The sequence below is a fragment of the Cavia porcellus genome, unplaced genomic scaffold (genome assembly GCF_034190915.1).
Source record: "Cavia porcellus strain 051 isolate PalLab524CR breed Dunkin Hartley unplaced genomic scaffold, mCavPor4.1 scaffold_27, whole genome shotgun sequence".
Lineage (NCBI taxonomy): Eukaryota > Metazoa > Chordata > Mammalia > Rodentia > Caviidae > Cavia > Cavia porcellus.
The window spans coordinates 7,435,772-7,461,012 of NW_026947510.1; the positions used below are offsets into that span (position 1 = coordinate 7,435,772).

Sequence of the window (25,241 nt, forward strand, 5' to 3'; positions counted from 1 at the left end):
AGGCTTTGGTTTGGTCCCCAGCATAGGGGGAAAATGCTATGAACCTGTTATCCAGGATAACTTTGTTAATATTTTGAATTTTTTCTAAGAGATTCTATTTGTTATAAAATTTTAAATCCTGATTTAAAACAACTTTTGAACCATGAGGATTATTCTGCATCATAATTAAATATTCTGCGAAAGCATATTTAATGGCTCTGTGCTCTACCGTCGTTCCTTGCTTTGCTCTACCTGCTCCTTGATGAACACAGCTTTGTGCGCAGTATTGCTTATGCAGATAACAGTATGGTGAACATTGTTTGCCTTTTGGATTATTCTTCAGGGTAGATTACCAGAGATGAGATGTTTGGTTGATAGGTGTGGATTTACACTTTGTGGGGAGGGGAAAAAGACTATGTGAACATTTTTAGCCTTATTATTATAAGGAACTTGGCATGTACTCTGGGCTCCTGGAGTAGGGCTTCCAAAACCGTAGGAATTTTCCATGCAATGGGAATGTCTATTGTTCTTGGTGGCCCTTGGACACTACTGAGTTTATGCTAAAGGGATAACTCAGGGTAGGGACTGGTCATGCTCCCAAGATCAACAATGTGATTAGAGAGTTCATCCTAACCTGGTATGACCTGGGGAGAGATGGGGCATGAGAAGTTGAGATTTGTCTCTCAATCAGGCTTACCTTGGTGATGAAACCTCAGTAAAAACTCTGGAAATGGATGGAGGCTCGGATAACTTCCTGATTGATGAGCTCGTGCATGTGCCCAGAGGCATTGAGTTCACAGGGAGAGGCCTGGACACTGCATCCAGGCCCCTCCCGGCCTTCCTATGTGTGTCTTGGTTTTCCTGGTGTTCATTTGTACCCTGGCAATTAGACTGTGGCACTTTTGGTGAGTTATAGTGATCATCGCATCCAAGGAGGCTATGGAAACCCCTGGATTTGCACTTCATCTGGTCAGAAGTGTGATGGCCTGGGGACCTTGGAACTCATGGCTGGTGTCTGAGATGAGAGGGGTCTTGTTGGGGACTGAACCCTCAGCGGCACTAACTCCAGGTGTTTAATGTCAGAATTGATTATAGAACACAATTTGTGATATGTTATTAGTTGTACCCTAAAACAGTGAAAGATTAAGTGACTTAGATCTCTTGTTTCGTGACAATCTCTGTACAGTGCTTAGCTCAGTACCCAGCCCTAGAAAGCAGTCACAAAAATGTTAGGATGTCCATGCTAGAAATAAAAAAAGAGTGAGGAAATAATTTGTAATAACATTAAAGATGTTGTAGTAGAGGTATGTGTTTCATTTTGAAAAACGTCATTGTTTAAAAGGTTAGTTTGTTTCCTTTTCTTTAGTATATATTTGATCTTTTGTCATGGTCTACTTTCAAAAAATGTTTTCTGTGCTCCCTTGTGCTCTGTTTACTTTATTCTTGTTATTTTCTATATGATCTTTTTTCTTTTTTTTAATTTGTACAGATTTATGTTTGTTCTGCATCTTACTGCTGATGATGATTCTCCCAGCAGTTACCTAGGAGTCTGACTTACACCTGCCTATGCAGGGGTTTCTCCAGCGCCTACAGCACCTCTTCTGATTTTGGTTCTGTTTCAGAGTTTTTTCTCAGTTTTAGTGAAGTCATTTTTATAACATGTATCTCTTTTTTTCAAGAATCACAATAAATGTGATTGGTAGGTAACAAGTGCCTTATTTTAATGATGGAAGAAATAGTTGTTTGGTCTGAATCTTACATGTTTGGATCTCTATGGCCGTGCTGAGCTCTCTGTTGCACATGTACTCTGTCACACACATACACACTCCCCTCTGTGGTGATCTGTCTTCAGGGAGTTCTGTTTCCATGAGCATTTTCACACATACCCATGACAGAGTGATGCACTCTCCTGTTCCCAGCAGGTGGATCTCACTGTTACTAATTTTGTCTGCTTGTTTTATTTATTTATCTCCTCCTCCAATATTTGCTTTCTTTTTATATTTACAGAAATATTTAAAGCAAAATCATATCTCTAGTCATTTTACCCTTGAATGCTTATATATGCATCTCTGTAAATACAGATACTTCTTGACTAGAGCAGTGTCATTATCACAGCTAATAATAATTGTTTAATATCTAAAACTATTTATAGTCAGAATTTTCTTAATTTCTATGGAAAATGTACTTCACATATGATTCCCATCAAAGGATTTAAAAACCTGTACATCCCAGGCCTTCGCTGTGGACTAGGAGCTATGGCTCAGGGAGACAAGTTGGCCTTCTCAGTCAGTTGCCAGTGCTGGGATTTGAATCCTTGCCTTGTAGTGATGTTGTGTTTTACACCATTGTGTAGATCTGCTCATCTAAATAGGATGAAGCCTCTGACCTCAGCTGAAAGCTTCACCCCACAGAGAGTGGGTGGATGGGAAGATGAATGTGCCCCGCAAAGCCTCTCTGGTGTGGAGTGGCTGTGCTCAGTGAGCCAGTGTTGGATGCTACAGTGAGGCAAGTCCAGCCCAAGCCCGGGGTACTGTGGCTTCTTTGGTTTGATCACCCTGCTAGGCAGCTTCTTTTGGGATAGGTGCAATAGCCAGGCCCCATGAAAAGAGGATGCGTGACTTCAGGGAATCCTGAAAGCTATGGAAGACCGTGGTCCAGGGAATCTAAGCTCTATAGTGTGCTTGCTGTGCGGTACACTGGGCGGCATTTGAGGCCCACAAATTGACCTCTCTGACCTGGTTTCTGCTTTTGGCACATGGAATTACAGTGTTTCCTTTGCAGATTGTGACAAAGATTATCAGAATGCAGGTGTAAGCATCCCTACTATGATGCCTGGTATGTGGTTTATGAACATAGCTTTTTGGCATTTTTCTGCCAGAGGAGAGGAGAGCACACTGTGGCTTAGAAGTCAGCACAGCTTTGTTCACATTCCCCATAACCTTGGCCCTAGCCCCAGGACTTGCTCACATTCTTTCCTCCTCCCTGGACTGGATGGCTGGTGTCCAAGCTTTATAGGACAAAGCTTCAGGGCTGAGGGGACCCCGGCTCTGAGCACCAGCAGATTTGGAGAGAGGAAATGTCCCAGCGCTCAGCCCATGTCCTTGTGTCACTGCACAAGTCTGCTCCAATGGCTCTTCATGGATGTGGGTGCTGGGCATGGCTAAGGCTGCCTCACTTTTCTCAAAGTGTGCAGAATGAAACTCTGGTTTCACATTGAGAGCATTATTTATGGAGTTGGCAGACTATTCTGATCTTGGGGTATGTAGGAGAATGGAGCCCTGCTCAGAACTGGCCATGGAAATGCGCTGCCAGAGTGTGTGCTGAGAGTATAAAGGAAATGTTTGTGGTCCTTTTAGAGTAACTAGGAATAAACATTTCTTTTACCTTGAAGGAAATGAATGTTTTAGGGAGGGGCCCAGGGCCCAGGAGCTTGACAAAGCTAGACAGCCCGTGCAGCAAGCCACATAAAGGGGACATCAGAACCAATTGGGTTAGAGAGGGCCTAATAAATTGTGTCCCTCACAAGGACCCAGCATTTTGTGTTCCTTGGGTGGGCCACATGTGCTTGCTCTCCAGAAGATTGGGAACAGCTGTCCCGAGTCATTGCCATTGAGTCATATCTGGTCCATGGGCCAGCGGTTGGCGCCTCTGGTCATTCCGTCCTCTCCTAGCAAAGCTCGAGGTGATCTGGCTGCCTCTCCAAAGATCCGGGGGAATTGCGTGCTCAGCATCCTCTGCAGTGCTGGCAGCCTGGGCTTCCGCAGCCTCCTGCTGTGTCCTCTGCCCGGAACGGCCTCTTCCCCTGCCTTTCCGGGCTTCTCCTCTCTAGTTGCTGAAGCCTCTCTTTTGTGCTTGTTTACAGACACTTCTCATTTCACGTTTATGGACTTCACAGTGTTGGTAGAGTGTGTGTGTGTGTGTGTGTGTGTGTGTGTGTGTGTGTGAGGGTGTGACCTAGCAGACTGGGAGCTTCTTGAGGGGAGGGCTGGGTTGGATTTGCCTCTGAACCTCAGGACCCAGTCCTCAGGACAGCCTTGCTGATGTCCAGAGTTGAACAGAACCAAGTGTTCACTTCAGGACCCAATGCTGAAGCCTGGGTCTTGGTTTGTTTGTGGGGACCCAGGCGGCATTTTGAAGTGGGGAGGGGGAGGGGATGCCACCTGGGACAGTAGTTGGCCTGTCTGTCACTTCCTCTGGGGGCTTCACTGCTCTTGGCATGGCTAGGATTGCATCCTGTCCCTGTGGCTGCTCATGCAGGGCCCTCACAGGACCTGGTGGGCTCTGCAGGCTGCTTCACAGTGAAATGTGTTCCTGCTGCTCCTTCTGAAATGTGACCTGCCATGCCTTCTTCAGTCGTCTGTCTCCATCCAGAAAAATGTCTAATTGTATCTTGAACTCATTTACATTGCTTGCTTCAATGGCCTCACTTGGCAGCTGAGGCCATATGCTAATTCCACCCTTTTTATGAAGGAATTCTGCTGATTTTACTTACTTTTTATGGTAGATTCTGCCTCCCCCACTTCTCTTTTTCTGTCTCCTGCTTGTTCAGTGCAGTTTTCTAAGCCACCCTCTGGCTGTATGAACTTCTCCCTCAAGGTACTTCCCCTGGCAGAGCTCTTGATGGCCCTGGCCCTTTGGCACTGCCAGCTTACGGCTGGTTGTGAAAGCTCTGTGTTGGTTTCTCTGCTTTGGAGCAGGGCTCCCCAGGGTCTGAGGGCATGTTTGTGTGCAAGGGCACAGCTATGCCTGTTGTTTCTCAGAGCCTAAGTAAGAGCTAGTACACATGGCACTGCTGCAGGCACTTGGGAGGTGACCCTGTGGCTGCCAAGGTGGGGTCAGCAGGCTGGGTCCCTGCTCCAATCCTCCTTGGCTGCCACATGACTTGGATGAGTTCTTTGCTGCCCTGAGCCACACTTTATTCATCTGTAAAGTGCACAGTGAGGATCATTCCCCCGCCTCAGATTTCTTGGGGTCTTCTCTGAGGGGACATAGCCCTCCTTGGTGGCTCTGGGGCCTTTTTACAGCCCTGATCTCCCTGATGTATGGTCCTGTCCTTGGCTTGGTTATGCCAGTGACTCCATCCTTTCCCTTCTTTTCTGTTTCTAAACAAGCACACACAGCCTTTGAAGTGCTCAGACGTCTCACTGAGGGAGAGAGACTGCATCCATTGCTGCTGGAGTGATGCTCAGCCTAGGAGTGCAGTGTGCTCTGCCTCAGGCTTGGGGATGTCTCCTCTCTGACAGGGCCTCACAGACCTTCCTGCATCAACAGTGCACAGCCGGAATGAGCACTTGTGTTGTGCTGCTGGGTGCCAGGGTCCTGTACTGGCTGAGGCTCAAGGGACTCATAGAAGAGGGGTGTCCTGAGCAGTGTGAGGGCTTCTTATAAGCCAAGAGGTGAAGCGCAGGGGTCCAGAGAAGGTGTGGGGCAGGAAGAATGTTTTGGGCTCACATTCCTGCCTAGACCCAGGAATAGGGGTAGGTATAGCCACTAGTTGGAGCACTCGGGAGCTCCAACTGTGCCCTCCTGTCATTTTTTTCTCCAGAGAGGGAGATAGGAAGTGCCTGGATCCTATCCTGTCCTTACTACTGCCTCAGTCTTTGAGCTTGGACAAGTGATTTAACCTCTGTGCTGTGAAGTGTTCATCTGCAAAATGGGCTGCTGATAAAGTACCTGATAAAGGAGATAGAATTCAATGAGCCAGCATAGGGAGAGCACTTGGAGGAAGAGAAGTCCAGTTCCTATGAGGAGGACTTATGCCAGGGGCTTGGTGAGATAGTGCCTGTCCCAGAGGAGGTTTCAGCCTGGCATCTCTGGTTTTCTTGTTTGCTCATCCGGGACAGTGTTGTATTCCTTTGTTTATGGACTTTCTAACTGTTGGAGTTATGCTGAGACTCAGTTTGAAAGTGTTTGCTTTAAGCTATAGGAGGAAACCCTGACAGAGAAAATCACGTGTTAACAATAGTGAGTGCCTTTGCCTGCACGAACTCCTCTAGGCCTCATTACCATCCTGAAACAGAGACTGTTTTGACATGACCTTAGCCCCAAATGTTGGGATGAGCGTGGTGTGCCCCAGTGCTGCTCCTCTGCTGCTTGGCTGAGGCCCAGGCCAGGAAGGGGACATAACTGCATCTGGTGGCCAGGCTGGAGGGACCAAGCCTATGGCTGCCTGTGGCATCCACTGCCCTGACCCTCTAGGGTGACCCTTTCTGCCGTTCACCTTTCCCACGCACATCAAAACCCAGGCGGCTCCCAGAGCAAGAATTGCTATTTGCTCTGCCTCTACTGGGCTCAGCTAGCCACGGTCTAAGCACACTGCCGACTCCAAGGAGCTGGATGTTTACTTTGCTCCTTCCAGCTTTCCTTTCTAGAAAAAACCCACTCCAGAGGTCTCACATGAGGGAACTGCAGGCCGGGCCTGGCCCATGGACATGTTTTATTTGGGCCACACAGTTTAAACATTTTTTGAATTGGTTGTCAACATTTAAAATTTGGCAAATTTCATGTACTAGTCCAGATTTTTGGCTTCTCTTGAAAAATCAGACAGTCTGGCAACTCCAGGCTCACATTCCTCTCTTTTCGAGATGGACTGTGTTGAGGAGAGACTGGCCCCTCCAGATGGAGCTGGGAGTTCCCTTCTCTGCAGTCTTGCTTAGACTCTTGAAGCTGTGGGAGTGGGCCCCACAACCCCCAGCATCCCATGCTGGAATTTATCAGGGACCATGGTCATTTGGGTTCAGGAACTGGATAATGCCATGGGGGTGCAGTTCCCAGGGAGATTGGTAAGCCTCATGTGTGAGGCTCATAGAGTCTCATGAGAAATCGACTCCTATTCTGCAGAGGTGGGGGTGAAGCTTAGCCAGGTTTCATGACCTGCAGGGAGGGCAAGCTGGAGTGGAGTCCACTGTCATCTCCCCACATACTCTTCTCCCTGCACTGTGCCTGAAACCCAGAGGTGCAGTGACACCTAGTGAAGTGTCCTTTGGGGTCAGAGGATGCTGTCTTAAAGAGAAATCCTCTTTGGTGGCACTGTAGGGAGGCAGCCTGGGGGAATGAAAGTGAATCCCTTTACAGACAGGTCTGGGGTCTGGCCTCTCAGGTTCTGGCTGTAGAGCTGCCCTGGCTGCTTCTCTCACTCCTCCTTCCCTCCCTCCTTGCCTGCCCTCACCCCTCACAGAGTGACTACTTTCTGTGTGTTCAACTGTTTCTAACTTTTTTGAGCCTCAGCCCTTCTCATCGCTTGATAATTGGTAGCTAGTTGTTACCAACTATGAAGTTTGCTTGCTCATTTTCACAATGAAAATCTGTGATTTGATAGGACCTCAGAATTACTTTTCTATGAAATACTGACTTATAAAAACAAGCCAGGTGTGGGATGGTGGTGGCACATACCTGTAGTCCTAGCTACTCAGAGGACCAGGCAGGGTGGGAGTATCACTTGAGCTCATGAATTCAAGACCAGCTTGGGGTCCAGGTAGTTGGGTAGGACTCCCATCTCAAAAAAAAAAAAAAAAAAAAAAGTAAAGCATTTTTAGTAATAGCACAAAAACCTGAGATGACACAGAATCACACAGGTCTTATAGCTCTGATCCTCCTGTCCTATGGACCAAGTAGGTACTTTCTATGTCCCAATCCCTGTATGAGGTGCATCACATAACTAAGGGGTTAGGAATGGTTTTATCTTCACTTTAAGGATGGACTGAGAGCTCAGGCATCTTGTGAAATACCACCTTTCCTGGAAGTGGGATCTAGGCTTCAGTTGACCCTTCACAAAGTTTGTACTCCTACCTCTTCACTGTGGGACTCACATAACCTCTGCTTAGGGTCCTGAGTAGGCTCAGAGTAGCCAGTGAAGGTGGAACCAAAGATAAGTTTTCATGCCTCAGTATAGTCCTAGCTGGTGACGGAGTTGGAATGCTGAGTCAAGACTGCTAGGGAAGATCCCCAGTTCCATCCTGAGGTGCCAAGTGGCTTCTGGTACCCACTCCTACTGGGTGCCTCAGCATCGTGTGGGCAAGGTCTCTTCCCTGGCCTCAGACTCAGCTGACTGACTGCTCAGCCACCTTGCACAATTCATGTCCCGTGTCTGCTTCTTGCTGTTTGGTCCAGAAGAGGCTCTTGTGCCCATATTTGGAGATTTGTCCAATTCCCTGCCTGGCTCTCTCTCTGCCTCTCAAGGTGTCTCCAGAGCTCTGTATACTCTGTCACCTCCCAAGCTGTATAGTACACAAGGGCAGAGGACAATTAGTTATTTTTGAATAAAGATTCTTAGCAAAAGGCAGAAAGTTTGTGTGTGTGTGTGTGTGTGTGTGTGTGTGTGTGTGTATGGGGGGGTTCATACTCGCTACATGAAATAGACAGTGTTTCCTGAAACAGGAGATATGAACTCAAAGAATTTAAAATAAAACATTCATTTTATTATTTTTTTAAAGAAGGAGAATGAGAAAAAAAATGTAGAATAGTCAGTCTTTTTATCCTAAGTACAGATGAAATTGATTAAACCTTAAAGGCTGGCCTCCGCACACCCGGTTTATTAATTGAAGAATTTCCTCTTACCCAGAATGGGAAGTTCACATTAAAATCGAGCTTGCCCTGAGTGGTAGTGACACTTGAGAACTGAACATTTTCCACAATCCTATTTTCTCTTCGGTGCTAGAGGAAATCCTAAAATGGTTAGGGCTGGGGGAGGGGTGCAGGGCAAGAGACGGTACGTTTTAAGGAAGCCTTCTTTCATTTCCTTGTAAAGCATGAAATCAAATTATAGCTCACGACCCACAATTATTTTATTTCTACATTTCAAATTCTATTTTCTGCTCCTTTTCACTGCTCTTGAACAGGAGTTGTACTGTTATGCAAAGTCAGCTAAAAAGATTACCCCAAATAAATGAGGGCACAGTAGCTTAAGGAAGCAGAGGGGCCAGGCTCCCCACTAGGTGGGAGCCTGTGGCCCTCAGGCCCTTGTGCTTACTTCCTCCTGGGCCACGTAGTGGTAGCCATGGCTCCTGGGCCCTAAGGACTGTGTGGACACCCCTGTGTCGTGTGTGATGCTCGCTCTGCCCTGAACCTCCTGAGAAAGGATGCCTGAGTGGTGACACTCAGAGCTTCCTGAGCCTGGGTTCCTCACCGCCCACTCTGAGTGTAGCAAGGCTACACTTATCCAACTCCTCTCTTGCTGATCCCTGCTTTGCGAGAGAGGAGCTCTAGGTTCCAGCAGGCCATGCTGTCCAGAGATCATCCAGTAATCATAATCTCCTGCTTTAAAGTTTCATTTATCTTTACAGTTAATTTCTATTACACCATTGAATCTGATGGTGTTGCATTTACTGTCACATAAAGTTCTCTTAAGTGTAAACAAATTTGAGTTTTAAAAAAATGACTCATTTTCTAGTTAGGTACAGTGGCACATGCCTGGAGTCTCCAGCCCTTGAGAAGCTGAGGCAGAAAGAGCAATGGAACCCAGGAATTTGAGACCAGCCTTGCAACATAGCAAAACTTCATCTCAAAAAAACCACTCATTTTAAACATACATATATATATACATAATAGTAGAGGTGGGAGTCATGGGCAGAGCAGAAATCATTGTGATGATGCGTGAATGGGGAACCCTAGTTTAATCTATGCTCCCTGCCTAAAGCAGAACCCACTAAAAAGCCTGAAGCAAGAAAACATGAATCTTGAGGCAGGTGTCCATTCCCATCCTTACAAACAGCTCAGGAAGTTCTCCTGTAGACCATCTTAGCTCCTTGATGCTACTGGGGAGACCACTTCCTCTCCTGTTTCCTTTAGCTGGGCACATCTGGCTCCAGCTTCTGACCATGAGCAACTTCCTGGATTTTTCTGCCCTTGGCCTTTCCTTGGCTGTGCGGACATGTGGACTCTGGGACACAAGACAGGCTTTACCAACATAAATCTGTCTAGGATTGAATGCATCCATTGGTTTGCTAGCTGTGTGACCTTAGGCAAGTCACCTCAGGACTGCCTGTTCTTGATTTGTCACCTGTGAGGTATGATCCTGTCATCTTGGGCTGTTGTGAAGATTATCATACCTGGTGCAGGTTTCCTCCTCAACTAATTCCTTCTTTCCTTAACCCTTTACCCATAGACATCTGTTTTGGCCCCCCTCCCCACTTTTTTCTTGTTATTTCCATTTTTAAGGTTTAATTTTGAAATAATTTCAAATGTTCAGAAAAATCCTACAGCTAGCACAGAGAACTTCCGTATACCCCTTGCCCTAGGGTGATCTCTTCAATCATCCTGCTGTAAGTCTATCTAGTTTTGGTAAAGGTGGCCTTGGATTTAGGAGTCCTTTCTAGCAAGCCTGATTGTAAGCACAGACTCTCCAAACTGCAATCATAGGATATCTTCATGCCTCCTGAACAGTACAGCTAGCTGGCTGCCTCGCTCTGCTTCCGCCCGCTTTGGGGACAGTCCAGCTGGAGGGATCAGAGCCAGCTCCATCATAGCATCCTAGTGGGAGAGGTATACACCTCGAGTAGAGATGGTGTTGACCCCAGGGAGAGAGTCCTTCCCTCTAAAACTCTTAAGTCCTTCTCACGATGGCAAGAAAGTCTGGTTGATGCTGGGAACTCATGATGCTTCTTTTAGTGGCAGGCTCAGTGCCTGTGGCAGCACTGGTGTTGGCTAGGATTTAGTAACAGTGTTTTATTTTTATTTTACTTAAAAAAACTTTATAATGATGCTAGTTTTCCAGTGATACACAACTTTACTTTAAAAAATAAATTATTGTGGTACAGAGTTTTAAAGGTACAAAGATATGCAGCAAAAAGTGACCTTTCCTTCTTTTCCTGTCCCCTGCTTGCCTCATTCACATCCTCAGAGGCAAGTTCCTCTACAGATTCCAAGGATGCTCAGAGACATCAAGCATATGCTTCCTGCTGCAGATCCCTAGAAGTGGCAGTGTGCTGGACATGTGGTATAGGGCTCGGTCCCTGTGAGTGCCCAGCTGTTTGGTGTTTTTAAACAACTGTGCAAGATTTGCTTTATGGCTCCACCACAGTTCACTCTGGAGGAGGCAGTAGAGTGCTTGCTAATTACAGATATTGGCACAGGCCATGTGCATGTGCCCATGTGCAGGAGGGGCAGTGCTGGGCCTAGGGTGTGTGCCTTTGCATTTTGACAGCTGTTGCCTTGCAGGCCTCCAAAGAGGCTTTGCCAGGAATGCTCCAGTGGCAATACCAGCACTGCTAGCTGGCTATTTGGCATTAGTGAGAGTTTTGAGGGGAACAGCCATCTGGATTGGAACCAGTTCTGACCGGTGACTTAGTTTCCTCTTCTGTAAGTGGGGTGGCAAGGGCTGGTGTCAGGAGTGCTCAGTGAGTCAGTTTATATGGGCATCAATGCAGGCAGGGTGAGTGCTTAACATGCCAGGTCCTTTTGTTATGATCAGTAAGAGAATTTCTACGTGGCTTCACTTTTGATTTCTCTTGGCTACCGTGGGACATCTTGCTGTAGGTTTGCGCTGTTTGCATTTCCTTCTCCACTGCTTCCCTGTCTGCCTTCACCTCCTCCTTTTTGCCCTTGCTCTTCTCACTGCCTGCACCACTCGTCTTTCTTCTGCTTATCCCTGTCCTTGGAGCCTGCCTGAGGTTTTCCTGGATGATACTTCCAGACATTTCTGAGTTTGCTGCCTCTTCCTTGTGTGGCTCATGACACCAGCATCCTTGACCTGCCATGAAACTGACGTAGATTGAGGTTGGCCTCTTGTTTTCCCTCACTGGATGCGAAGAGGTAGGAATTGTTTTCCCTAACCGCTCAGTTATGCCAGCCTCACACTCTGGGCCTAGTGCCTGAACCTGCTGAAAGAATGTGCTGCCAGCTGTTGATAGCATTTATGTTTTTCAGCTGAGTTATTGCTCTTTCACATTATCAATTTAAACATTTAAATTGAAGTATTAAATTTAAACATTTAAATTTAAGCTTTCCTTTGCGTATCCTTTTCCATGTTTGACTTTTCATGTTCAGTTTGTCAGTTTTCTGTTTCTTCTTTCATGTTTCTGGGTTTGGTATTTTATCTAGGTAGTTTTTACTTTTAAGGTCCTAAATTTTTTTTCCGCACATTTTTTTCTGGTACTTTTAGGTTTTATGTTCTTAAAACCAAACCTTGGTCCACTTGGTATTTGAAATCTTGATCCACTTGATTTTTATTTTGGTATAAGGTACAAGATAAGAGATCCAACTTTATCTCCATGGCTGCCTGTTGTTCCTTTTGCCTGTCTCAACTGTGTGATTGTCTCCGGTTACAGATGAAGTGCACGAGGCTCAACTGAGGGAAGCCATCCCCCTAAGATCTCTTTGCCAGCAAATGCACTGGCATCCTGCACTGCCCTCCTTTCCACTCTGTGGGTGTTTGGCAGCAAGGCTCCAGCATTTATTGTTCTTTGGCTTTTCTTCTTTTTGGCAAGGGCCCAACACCTCTATTTGTCTGCTGTCTTGTCTGGGGCTGTTGAATTTTCCCTTGATCTCCTACACGGCCTCTCTTTGTTGTCCCCCCTGTTCCTCCACCACTGACATGGCCCTCATTGTTCTCTGCAGGGCTTCTGAGGTGATGATGAATGTCTCCTTTTGCTCCCTCCTGCAGATGGGCCTCTGGTGGCACGTGTGTCCTGGAGGACACTGGCAAGCTGCCTTTGCACGTGGTCTGTGCCCCTTCCTCTGCCACCTGTAGGGCTCTGCCCACCTGCTCCTCTGGATGCCTTGGGGTTCCCAGAAGACTCAGAATTCAGGACTGTGACCAAGAAGCAGCTGGTAGTAGGAAGTGCAGACTTTGGAGTCAGGCAGCTCTTGAGTCTGCCTGGAGTTTGGCAGTTTACTGCTGTGCAAGTTAGATCTGAGGTTTGTCTTTGGAGAAAGGGGAACCCTTATTAGGAGCCAAGCTGATGCCCATGCAGGAGGGTGGGAGGCAATCAGGAATTGTGGGGCTAGTGTGAAAGTGGGAATGAATGACTATTCTCAGAATGACAGGAGCCCCTTGGCCGTGTTATATGCAGACCTGGTTTCACTTTTACTACGTTTGTTATTTGCACAGGCTTTTCTGTGCTGTCCCTTGAATGGTGAATGTTGGCAGTGCACGGCTATGCTTACAGGTGTTGGTTAGGTGAAACAGTGCTTGTCCCAGTGTGGCTCACTTTTATCCTTTTGTAGCCAGTGAAGTAGGCCCCAGGCCTAACTTTAGCCCAGTGCTCATTCTGCAGTGGCTGCACTGTGCGGTCTACACCGCACAGTGGTGTGCTGAGTCAGCTCTGCCTCTATAGATACTTGGCACCTGAACTGCCTGAAACTTGTTTTCTGGACCACTTGGCACACCCTCCCACTCTGGGTGCCCAGGTGGGGACCTCTGGCATTGATGTCTGTGTCCTGGAGTATCCAACCTGGAACTCTACCCAACTTGGGTGTAGCTCCAGGGACAGAGCAACTGTTGTGTTCTGGATGCAGATGCTGCTGTCCAGGGGTGTGACATGCTGTGCTGGAGACCAGTTGTAGACTGCATTGTGATTCCTTAGTGCTTGACCTTGACTGTTTGCTTCTCTCTCTGAAGCACTTCTTGTGTGCTATTTCATTTAATTGTCATTGCACCTCAGCGACCACAGCACTGTCCTTGTGTTCCCTGGCTTTACCAGGAAGTGGGGCAGAGGTTACTATGTCTGTAGGACATCAGCTGCCACCACAGTTTATTTTGTTCATATATATGATTTTTTTTTATATACTTGTGATTGAACTCAGGACCTTGTGCCTGCCAGGCAGGCGTTTATGTCACTGAACTATATCCCCGGCCCCAAATTTTTTCTAGATTTTAAATATAATATTATTTACCCTTTTTAGAATACTTATAAGTTCTTATTTAAACTGATTTGAGGTTGCTTAAATATGTTTAAATTTTTATATTCGTGTTTTCCAGCCAAAATTTTTTCTGAGTGCACTCCCACCTCCAGTCCCAGATGGAAAATTCCATCCTCAGAGATAACTTAGACTTTGTTAAATTCTGAGCTTTATCAGTTTTTCATTATTTTTATTTTTGAAATGATTACAATATACAGTCCACAGAATTGGAAATTGTAATTTTAAAAAAGTACTGAGAAACTTTAACCCTATTATAATTACTCTGCAAACCTTTCAAGGAGTCTGCAGTCAGTGCAGCTAGATGAAAAGCCCTGATAGATTGGAAATATAGAGGGTCATTTGTCAGCCTCAAGTTTCTGTCTTGTGTTCCCACCCACTTGGTCCCTCTGTCCCTGTAGTCTCAGGGTGATTTCCTACTCTGGGTTCGTGGGAACAGGGAAGGACACTGTTTGATTCATTCTCTGGAAATACTGGAGAGTTTGAAGAAGACAAGACAAGCGGGCCGGTTGTGTCACTTCCTGTTGCCTGATCAAAGTTTGCTGAAGAAACGGGAGTCACAGAGCAACTGCCAGGCAGCAGGCACTTGCCTGCTGCTGACCCCAGTGTTCAGCAGTGCCCAGTTCTCAGTGTGGCCAGTCAGGCCGCCCTGACCTCTGGGCTCCTTAGAAGTCCTTGTGCAGGCTGAGCCGCAGAGAGGGAGCAGAGCTGTGTGTTTGCTGGAACAAAGATGGCTTGTGGATGCCAGATAAGGCTGCAGATGGAATCCTGCCTGGCTCCCCCGAGTTTGGGCATGTCTGCCCTTGGCTTCCTGAGCCTGTCAGTCAATGTCATTTCCCATGCACAAGATCCCGATGTGTGGGAAGGCCCAAGACATGGACGGAGCAGGACTCAGCATTCTGGGATAGTTGTATTTGCCCATAGGAAATTGAATCTTAGAAAAAGGGAAGTGAGTCATGGTGAATAGAGTGGAGGAGGCATGGAGCTAGCGTTGATCAGTGTAGCCCAACAAGAGTTTATTATTGAGCTATGCCCAAGCTGGTCCTATGCTGGGGATGCAAAACAAAGCCTCAGGCCTTGGCTGCAAGCAGTCAGCCTAGGGTGGGCTGGCAGAGCAGGGCAGGCAAGGCACAGGCCTTTTTTTCAGGCAGGGGTCCTGAGAGGTGTGAGAGCAAATGTGGTTTTGTGCCTGGTTCTTAAGTAAAGGTTGAGGGCAAGGTGGAGCATGTTGGAGAGGAGGGCGGCTTCACTGGGAAGGACAGGCTGTGTGGTGCTGTGGCTAAAAGCATGGTTTCCACCAACTTCTACAAAGCCCCAGTCTCAACATCTATAAAGTGTGGGCTGTGTTTTGTCCTGAAGGAGACCTGAGGTTAGAATCACTCCTGAGCGACTCTTGAGAAGCCCATGAGGTAGAGCAGGCTTGGCCTTTGCCAGGACCCTTGGGCCTCACAGGGCTGTCTCAGCTGGGATGCCACACATTTCTCTTAACTTTAGCCCCTGCTCAGTGCCAGCCTCATGGCCTGACATGGCCCTGAGTTTGCTGTGGGTGGGAGGATTGGGGGTGCCAGTGGCCTCTTGCCAGCAAGATGAGCTCACATTCACCTTGTGGGAGGCAAATGTGGGCTTTGTGGGGCCATGGGTAAGACAAGGGGGCCAGAAAGGCATTTGCGAAGGACAAGAGATAGTGTGTGGCACAAGGCGAGTGTGAGAGCAACGGTTAATTTAGAAAAGGGATCTGAAGCTTCAGTGGGGAGCTAGTTTGTATTCAGAGGGCAGTGAGAACTCTTAGCAGGAAAGAACTATGCCTAGTGTGGGTTTATTTTATTATTTGTGCACTTAAAATGTGAATTTCTGAATGGTTTCTGCATACCCTTGTTTGAGATGAGAGTAGACAAATGTGCCAGGAAAAATTTCTTCTCTGCCTCCCACCTTCTCTTACACTCCCATAGTGTGCTGAATCCATGTAGAAGCAAATGCTACTTGTCCGTAGTGCATGTTAGCAGACAGTGAGCACACCTGGCCCCCAGGTAGCAGGAACCCCATGAGAGGTTCCTGTCCTGGCAAGACAGAGGGAATGAGGAGGCGAGGTACCTTGGGGTGGGTGGTAAGGGATCTGGGATATGCTGGCTTGCCTAGTCAGACACACACTGTCTCAGCACAGGGCCAGAATACCTGACACCTGCAGTTTAGGAAAGGAGCCACTTCATTTAGCTCCTGTTTTTGTAACTTTCAGTCCTTGCATGGTCGGCAGCAGGATCGAAGAGCCTGGGCAGTGGAAAGTCTCTCCCTTTCCAGGAGTCAGGAAGCAGAGAGAGAAGAGAGGAGCCAGGAAGAGAGATGTGCCAGCTAGATCCTGCCAGGTCACCCCAGTGCCATCTCTTCCAAACAGACTCTACCTCCTAACAACAAGTTAACATCTGCCCCTGTGCTCCACTCACCTTCCAAAAGCCCTGTCTTTGAGTCCATGAGGTTTTAGGGGACATCCAGATAGAAACCCTAACACAGCTGAGCCTCCTGCCCAAGAAGTACTGGCAGCAGAGCAGTGACTGGAGCCAACAGCCCTGGCTTCTAGCACCCTTTGGTGTCTATTGCTCATGTGACCTAGAGCATGAGTCCACATGCCCCCAAGTCTCTCTTTCCTCATTTGAAACACAGGTAGTGGGGAGGATGTAGTGCATATTGTCAGTGCCAGCATGAGGGGACAGGTCTCCCCTTCACCATGCTGTTGTCAGCAGTCTTCCTCTGCGTACTAGTAGCCATAATTGGGTCTGGAAAACCTCTCATGGAGCATTTTGTAAATGAAGGTGAAATTATGATTGCTTTCAGCAGGGCAAATACTTGTGTTTTCCCCATTCACAAAATCATACCACCTTGTTTTCTTGTTGAAATGACTCTTAAGTATCATTAAAAAGGACACAGTCCCTCTGCAGAGTGACACTGGGTTTCCTCCATTAGCTGCTCTGTCACCTTCCATCCATTTGCTGTGATTGGGCTCAGTCTTGCTATGCAAGGAGAGTTGTAGCCAGGTTTCCACGTGACCCACAGTACTATGAGAAGCACCACACACTCTCCTGGCTCCTGCCCTTTACCTCTTGGGTTTTTTTCTCTTTCTAAACAAGGGCAAGTGTCTAGGCACTGTCCAAGCCTACAACAAACATGAGCTTTTCCTGCTTGGAATGCAAGTGACAGGATGGGTAAAGTAAGGTGTGTGGGTCTGATTCGGTAGAGCTTAGTCCTGCTGCACGTTAACTGTGTGGCCCTGGGCAAGCTGTGTGTTATGGGTCTCAGTTTCCCCAGCTATCTCAGTGATTCTGAAGCCTAGTGACACCTCACAGGTCCAAGCAACTCATCCATGGCCTGGAGCCAAGAGGTTTGTGGTCACTGTCCATTTTTCGTTATCCACTTTCTTGCAGAGCTTTGTCTGACCTGCAGTGTAGGTGACTTTCTGTGGGCCTTACCACCCCCATGCCTCACTGACATTGTCTTCTCTCATCTCAGGAGCCCAGATCATCGACCTGATGATGCTGGTCATCGATGTGACCAAGGGGATGCAGACCCAATCAGCAGAGTGCCTCGTGATTGGCCAGATTGCCTGCCAGAAGCTAATCGTGGTGCTGAATAAAATAGACCTGTTAGCTGAAGAGAAGAGACAAACAGCCATTGACAAAATGACCAAGAAAATGCAAAAGACCCTGGAGAGCACCAAGTAGGTTTGCCAGTGGGAGGAGCTCCTCTAGCATGAGGCCTTGGTACAGACTGGGCAGGCAGCACAAGCCTCCCCTGCCTTAAGTGGAATCCTGCCTGGTACTTGCACCCTTCAAGGCTGTGAGCTGGGAAAAGGCTAACAGGCTGTTAAAAGGCCAAAATCCACATGTGAAAAACTAAAAGCTGTCTTTCAAGAAGTTTGCCCACATGAATGAGGTGTGTTGGCGACTGGTATTGTTGTCTGTTACTTCAGACTGTGAGCACACTTCATCTCTCTGGTCAGAATAAGGCGCTGGCACTCATGTGCCTCTGCTCCCGTAAGGAGATGCCAAGGGCTCTGCCTTGTGTGGAAGGTCTGGTGTGGAGGGCATGGCCCTTTTTGGATTCTCAGTCCTGCCTACGTATCTAGGCGAGACCTCAGTGCAGAGCAGCTAGCAGCCCTGTCCTTTCTCTATCTGCTTCTCCACATCTTGGTGATCAATAGGCAACAAGGAATTTTGGTTGATAAATGATCTTTTCTGTGACAGAAGTTTGTGATACTGGGTGGACAGATGGGTTGATGGTGCAGCTGGAGGCCAGGTGAGGAAAAGGCAAATGACACAGGGCTTCTGTAGCAGCTTGTGCTAGAAATGTGTTGTCTTGTGGACAGAGGAAGTGGTTGCAGAGTTTTGTAATCTGACTGTATGACAACCCATTAGGAGCTCTAGGCCTGGTAGGGAAGTTCAGGGGACACTGAGGCAGCAGGGAAGAAGGGGAGAAGGCAGGCTGCATTTGGTAGTTTTTCGGGGACAGGTAGCGTGGTTCTGAGTCAGGGCAGTGCAGGAGGGAGGAGGTGACCTGGGGCTCTTGAGGCTACCCCTCAGACTTTGTCTGACCATGGGCACTGGTGATTGTCTGGGCAGGAAGGTGCAGGCCCACTGGTCAGAGCAAGATAGTGAGGGCAGGTGTGGATCGTGGAACCAGGAGCCGCCTGGGCTCAGGCAGCCGCAGGGTGACTGATCCTGATGCGGTTCAGATGAGTGAATGTCCTTGTTGAGCATACAGCATAGGCAAACCTTGTTGTTGTATCAATTTCCTACTTCCTCTCTAGTCTGGGCCCTTTTGATCAATACTAAATAGCAGTCACCGGGAGACAGGGATGCTTCCTCTTTGCTATGCAGCCCAAGACAATATCCTGCTACTGCCACCTCTCCTTATCCAGCCTGAGGAGGGCAAGCAAGTAGAAAGTGTTTTTGTTTCCCTGTCATAAAGATTGATACAGCCTCTCATTTATGATTTTTTTTTTAGATCCAACACCTGCAGCTCTCCCTTGAATTCTCAGATTGGTTAAATTAAAGCTCCAGCCCTGTGAATGGGCCAAATATGTCATAAAAGATTTCCTAGCGCTGCCTTTTGTTAGCAAAATTCATCAATCCGATAAAATCGACACATTTAGATAAGTGTTGCATAAGAATTCAGACTTTGTTATTCCCAACGGAAGTGGATATGAGACTGTAAAAACGAAGATAAAAAAATTATATCTTCTTTTTAGTGAGTTATTTGATCTCCCTGCTGTTTTATTTACTTGTCAGAAAAGGGAGAACAGGTCTTTTGGACACCTGCATAAAAACCCAACACAGTGTCAGTGTCACCTTCCATATAAACAGACCAGAAAAGGGCTTAGCATACTTGTGGAGGTAAATTAATAGTTCTCATTTTGGTTAATTAAATTTAAGAAAATTTCTCACTTGCATGTTTGAATTACTATTCCTATTTTAAATTATTGGTTCAAGGTCACATGAACTTTCCTAAACAGCCAAATGAAATTGTCCATTGGAAGAGTCTCAGAACTCTGTCTGCTTGCAGCATGCAAGGGTGCAGAGAAAGGAAAGGATGGTCACCCTGATGGGTGTGATTAGAGGGCCAGTGCTGGGCAGGCCAATTGTCTTGCAAGAGAATGGCAGCTTTTATCTCCGTGGAGCAGGAGCTTCTTAAATCATTTTAAGGGACTTTTTAGCCCTCCTTTGGTCTCTTGCTTAGTAAATGCTAGTCTAAGACTAGAAAAGACAAATGTGTACTGGTGAGCCACACATGTATCAGAACTTGAAAAGTGAGCTAGGCGTGGTAGCAGATGCCTGTAACCCCAGCACTCAGGAGACTGAGGCAGGAGAATGGCTGTGAGTTCAAAGCCAGCTTGAACTACATTGTGAGACCTTGTCTCAAACAAATAAACAAACCAATGAACCCTGAAACATGTTTAAACATAAAACTTTTTGCTGTACAAAGAATAATTAAAAGAGAACTTAGAAAATACACAAAAGTGGTTATAAGAAAGAGGGGACCACCCAGAGATTTTTTTCTCAAAATAGCAGCTGCTAACATTTTGCGTTTTTAAAAATTTCTATCTTTTTACTATATGCAGTATTGGCCTCTTTTTTTTCTACATTTTTTATTGTGATAAAATACAAAGAATGTTTATATTTTAATCACATGGAAGGATATCATTTAGTGACATTAAATGCATTCATAATGCTATAACTTCATCCCCCCCCCAAAAAAAAAAACTTTTCATGATTCCTGACATAAACTCTGTGCCTGTTAAGCAATACCCTCTTTTCTACACTTGTCTGACCCCCTAGGATCTTCTATTTTACTTTCTGTCTCTTTGAATTTACCTATCCTGTGTACCTTGTATCAATGGAATCCTACAAAGTCGGGTATTTGTATCTAGATTTCAGGTAGCTTAATGTTTTCAAACTCATGTTGTAGCACATCTTGAAATTTCAGTCCTTTCATGGCCATATAGTATTCTATTGTATCTACCACATTTTGTGTATCTACTTCTCTGATTATGTATACATGGCTATAGTGAATAATGTTGCTATGAAGTAACATTTGTTTGAGTCCCTGTTTCAAGTCCTTTGAATACATACTCCTGTTTTTCTAGGAGTACAATTATGGGGACAGGTGGTAGTTTGGTGTTTAACTTTTTAAGGAATGTCCTATTTTCCATTGCAAGTGTATTATTTTACATTTTTACCAGTCATGCATAAGGATCCCAATTTGTTCATGACCTCCTCAACATTTATTATATTTCCCCTCAGGTAGCCATCCTAATAGGTGTGAAATGGTATCTCATTGTTTTGATTTATATTTTGCCAAAGATGTGCATCTTCTCATGTGCATGTTGGCCTTCTGTATGTATTCTTGGAGAAATACCTCTTCATGTCCTTCATTCATGTTTTAATTGGGCTATCTTGTTGTTGAACTATAGGTTTATATAGTTTTTAATTAATCTCTTAAGATTAATATCTTAATTAATGATACAGTATATTTCTAAATTATTTCTTTGGTGAACATTAATCTCTTAATTAATGACAAAGTATATTTCTAAATTATTTCTCCCATTCTATACGTTGTCCTTTAATTTTTTGATAGTGCCCTTTTGGTATAACAAGTTAATTTTGATAAGAATATAATTTTTTCTTTTGTTGCCACTGAATCAGTCAGTTGCTTTGGGTTAATGACATCTTAGCAGAACTGTGCCTGTCCATGAACATGCAGTGGCTTTCCATTTATGCTCTTAGGGCTTTATAAAGTGTTTTCACCCACATTTTGTGGTTTTCAGTGTTCAAGTCTTTTACCTTAGTGGTAAGATTCATTCCTAAGTATTTAATTCTTTCTGATGCTGTTGTCATTGGAATTGCTCCTTGAATTTCCCTTTTATATTTTTATTCCTAGTGTATAGAAACATAGCTCATTTCTGTTTATGCTGTGCCCTGTATCATTGCTGACTCTAACCTCTCTCCCCTTTTCTATCATCTAGTGGTAATCATGAGGTATTTTCTTTTTTGGGGATTTGGAGGTTCCTAGGAATTGCACTTGCCAGACTTGTGCAGCTGAACTACATCCTTGGCCCTGGTATTTTCATTTTTAATTGCTACTATTATTACCTAATGTTTACATGATAATTTTTTAGGTAACTATCAGTCTGTTCTTGGCCCTTTAGACTGTGTTACGTTTTCCTTCTCCTGGGCTGAACATCTTTATAAATCATTAAACTTTATGTTTTTAGTTATTTCCTCAGGATAGATTCCCAGGTATGAGATTACTGGATCAAAGGCAAGAACATTTTTAAACCTTTTGTTGAACACTGCCATATTATTTTCCAAAGGGTTCTACCATTTTACAAAGGGGTCAGCAGATAACTTTGCTTTATAAGGTTAAAATATATTTGAAACTATAGAATACTCATGGAGTTTTACTCTTGTTTTGTTAATACTATATATGATTTTTAAATTACTGGTGAAAGTAAACACTTTTTCCTTAAACAGTTGGATTTTGTGTGTGTGATCTATAGCTGTGTATTATGTCTATTAGAAATTTTAATGCTTTGTTTTTGTTTGCAGGAGTGTTTAATATTAATGACTCTGCTGTTAACCCTTTAGCTATCATATTTTCTACAACCAAGTCTTTAGTAGCATTTATCATCCTTCCATTTCAGTTATTTTTTTTTTTTACAGGCAGAAGTTTCTGATTTTTATGTAGTCAAACTCTTTGATTGTTTTTCTTTGTGATTTCTTTATCTTTGAAAGCATTTAAAATTACTCTTGCATAAGCATTTATCAATGTTAACAGAAATCAGAATAGAAGATAAAAATGTACCCACAATCTTCCCAGTGCATCAAATTAAAATGTTTTCTCCCTACGAACCCTGTCAGTCTTGCCCACATGTACATAATTTGAAGTAACTGTTATCACCACATTGACACTTCCGTGTACTAGGCTTCTCTGTTTATTTTTCCACTAAATGTTATCATCTGACAGCATCCTTGATACATCTTTCCCCAGGCTCTCTTTGGGTTTCTTCCTGGTTTTAAAACACTTTCTGTTTCCTGCTTTCTGTTATAGCTAAGGCCCTCTGCTTGGAGCCCACCCGTGGGTCTCCTGGTCCTGTTCTCTGCTTGGGATTGAGTTGGATGCCAGTCTTAAGGGATTTTGTCTGCTGCTATGTGGACTCTTAACAATGTGGCTGATTAGCCGTGTGATCTTAGGTGACTCACTTTTCCTTGCTGAGTTGCTACTGCTTCTTCTGTAGCATGAAAGATATTGTACTTAGTCTCACAACCTTTGTCACAAGGGTGTGCTTGATATGGGCCCTGCCAAATGATGGGTACTTAGGACTACTGACTATAATGTGTGAAGCACCTACAGTGTCCTTGGCCTGTGCAAGGGGCTTCCCATGCAGGCTTGATTATATCAGTTGGCTCTTTATGGTTCCACCAAGGAATAGATTTTGCCTCTGGTCTGACTCCTGAGAATAAGACATGATAAATGTGGCTATTTTGAAGTCTCCTCTCCCAAATATCAAGCTTATATTCTGTTTGTTTCAGTTTCTTTTATGTGGCTTATAGTTAGAGAGAGAGAGAGAGAGAGAGAGAGAGAGAGAGAGAAAGAGACAGACAGAAAAAGAGAGACCCCCCCCCCTTTTATGGGACTGTTTTGTGGGGCAAATCAGCCTTCATGCACAGTCAGCACTCAGGTCTGGGCCACATGACACCGTGATGTACTGGAGACTCTGGAGGGGTAGTAGGGTGATGGGAACAGCAGAAGCTGGGTGTCTGCCTTCTCCCTGGATCCCCTGTGTTCCTGTATCTCAGGCATCAGCCTGGGTTGCTGAGTTGTGATCCTCAGGGCTCCATGAGGCTGGGCCTCCCTGCTGTGTGTAGGAGCCAAGAGGTCCTGGTGTGTGACAGGTTCAGGAAATCAACAAGGCCAGCTTTGCTCAGGCCTGGGAAGGGGCCAGACACCCGGCCAGCACGCCTTTGTGTTTGCTTAAGATACACTGCCCAAAAGGGTTTGAATAAAAATAATTGAATTTCCTAGAGCTTTCTGGTTAATCACTGGAATTCTCTGTGCATGTGCTTACCCTGTCTGCCCCTCTGTGCCTTGGGCTCAGGGTGTAGAAATGGCCTGCTGCCTGTCCTGGGTCCCTGCTCAGGCAGCACTATGGCCAGAGGCCCCCTCCCCACCTCATGCCAGACCTCCTCCCACCCCTGGCCTCCTTCCATGGACAGTTGGCCTGTGCTGCACAGCCCCAAGCTAGTCCCTTGACTTCGCCCTTGGTGTCACATGGTGGGCACATGCCTGCTGCTGGGCATAAAGAGGGTTATGCTCTGTCCCTTGTTTTTCTCTTGTGCTTTTTTCCCCTCTTTTTTCCTCTATGCTCTTTTATTTTTTTTTTCCATCCCTCTCCTCATTAGTATTTTTCCTTTTATTCTTTTTTTCCTGCCTCTGCCCCTTTTCAAGTTCCTTTTTCTTCCAAGACCTAAGTCCTCATCCATGCTGGGGCTTCTCTGGCTGTGCTTGCTGAGCGGGACCTAGGTCCTGTGTGGAAGCTCCCTCCTGAACAAACATCAGATGGTCAGCCAGTGGCTTCTAATCGTTATGTTACTCTTTGGGGACTCCAGCTTCTCTGAGTTATTTTCTTTCATATCTAAAATCAAACACAATAGAGCACAGCAAAACCCTAAGCTGGCACAGTGGCCCATGCCTTTAATCTCAGCACCAAGAAGGCTGAAGAGAGATAATTGTGGGTTTGAAGCTAGCCTAGGATACACAGTAAGATCCAGGGTGGTTTGGGCTGCTATACATAGCCAGACCCTGTCTCCAAAAAATGAAAGAAAGTTTGATGAGTCTGTTTGTTTGTGTATTTGTTTGTTTTTTAAGGAGTTTATTCCCATCTAGGACAGGGGCTGTATGGTGAGGATTCAGTGACCAGTTGTAGAGAGCCCCTTGAGAGGGAGCTTACTGTCTTGACTGGGCAGGAAAGATCAGATGGACAAGTGAACCAGAGGCAGCATGAGCTGACGACCCAGGAGAACATGCTCTGGCCAGAGTCAGGAATGAGCACTGGTGCCAGAGGGTCAGGGATGATGACAGGGAAGTGGAGGCCAAGTGAAAGTGGCTCTAGAGTGGAGACAGGCAAGGATCCTTACTGGAATCCACCTCTGAGAGCCTGTGCCTTGCCCGGGCAAGGTTTGGACAGACAGGGAGCAGGTGAAGGAGGGGAGCGATCATGGTGGGCATGGCTACTGCTGCAAGGCTCTTGCTATAGGTAGAGCTGAGCAAGGCTGGAAAGGAGCTCAGAGGGCCCTTGGTTGCATGACCAACCAAGATGGAAATCAGGGTGTGTTGGAGCAGGGTGTAGATGGGGCAACTTCAGAGAGATGTGGGTGCCGTGTAGGCAGAGACAGGTGGTCATCCCAGCCCAGCATGTGCGCAGTGGAGTTGGAAGCCTCAGTGCATGTTGTCAGAGTAGAGGTTGCCAGAGAACAGTGGTGTTCTTGAGCACCTTTGGGGACAGGGAGGAAGAATGGCCTGTTGAGGAGGTGAAAGACAGGCAAGGGCTGTGGGAACAGGGCTTGGAGTGTGGGTAATGGTCCTTAAAAATGCCCATTCTTTAGTGCCACGCAGAGTTGGGGCCCTTTGTAGAGCCATGCCCCTCACCCCATTGCCTGGAGTGCTCAGTGCATTCCTCATGCACTGGAACCTGACATAGGCAAGGTTTTCCTTCAGTTTGTACAGGACGGAGACTGTGGAGGAAGTCACCACGGGGGTTGTCCGGAAGCTTGATGGATGGGAAGCAGGGTGCAGCTGCGAAGAGTGCAGTGGACATGTGTTGAACAGAGAGCTTCCCCAAAGAGAAGGGTAGTTTGGGACTG

The 25,241-nt window shown here is 46.0% G+C and overlaps 1 protein-coding gene across 7 annotated transcripts in view; it reads left to right on the plus strand.

The window, feature by feature from the left end:
- Window positions 1-25,241, plus strand: part of Eefsec (eukaryotic elongation factor, selenocysteine-tRNA specific) — a 207,721-nt gene that overhangs the window by 64,909 nt on the left and 117,571 nt on the right. For all 7 annotated transcript variants that reach the window (XM_063237808.1, XM_063237806.1, XM_063237805.1 and 4 more), the window contains exon 2: window positions 17,332-17,539. In XM_063237808.1, coding sequence (XP_063093878.1) covers window positions 17,332-17,539 — 208 coding nt within the window. The remainder of the gene's footprint in view (window positions 1-17,331; window positions 17,540-25,241) is intronic.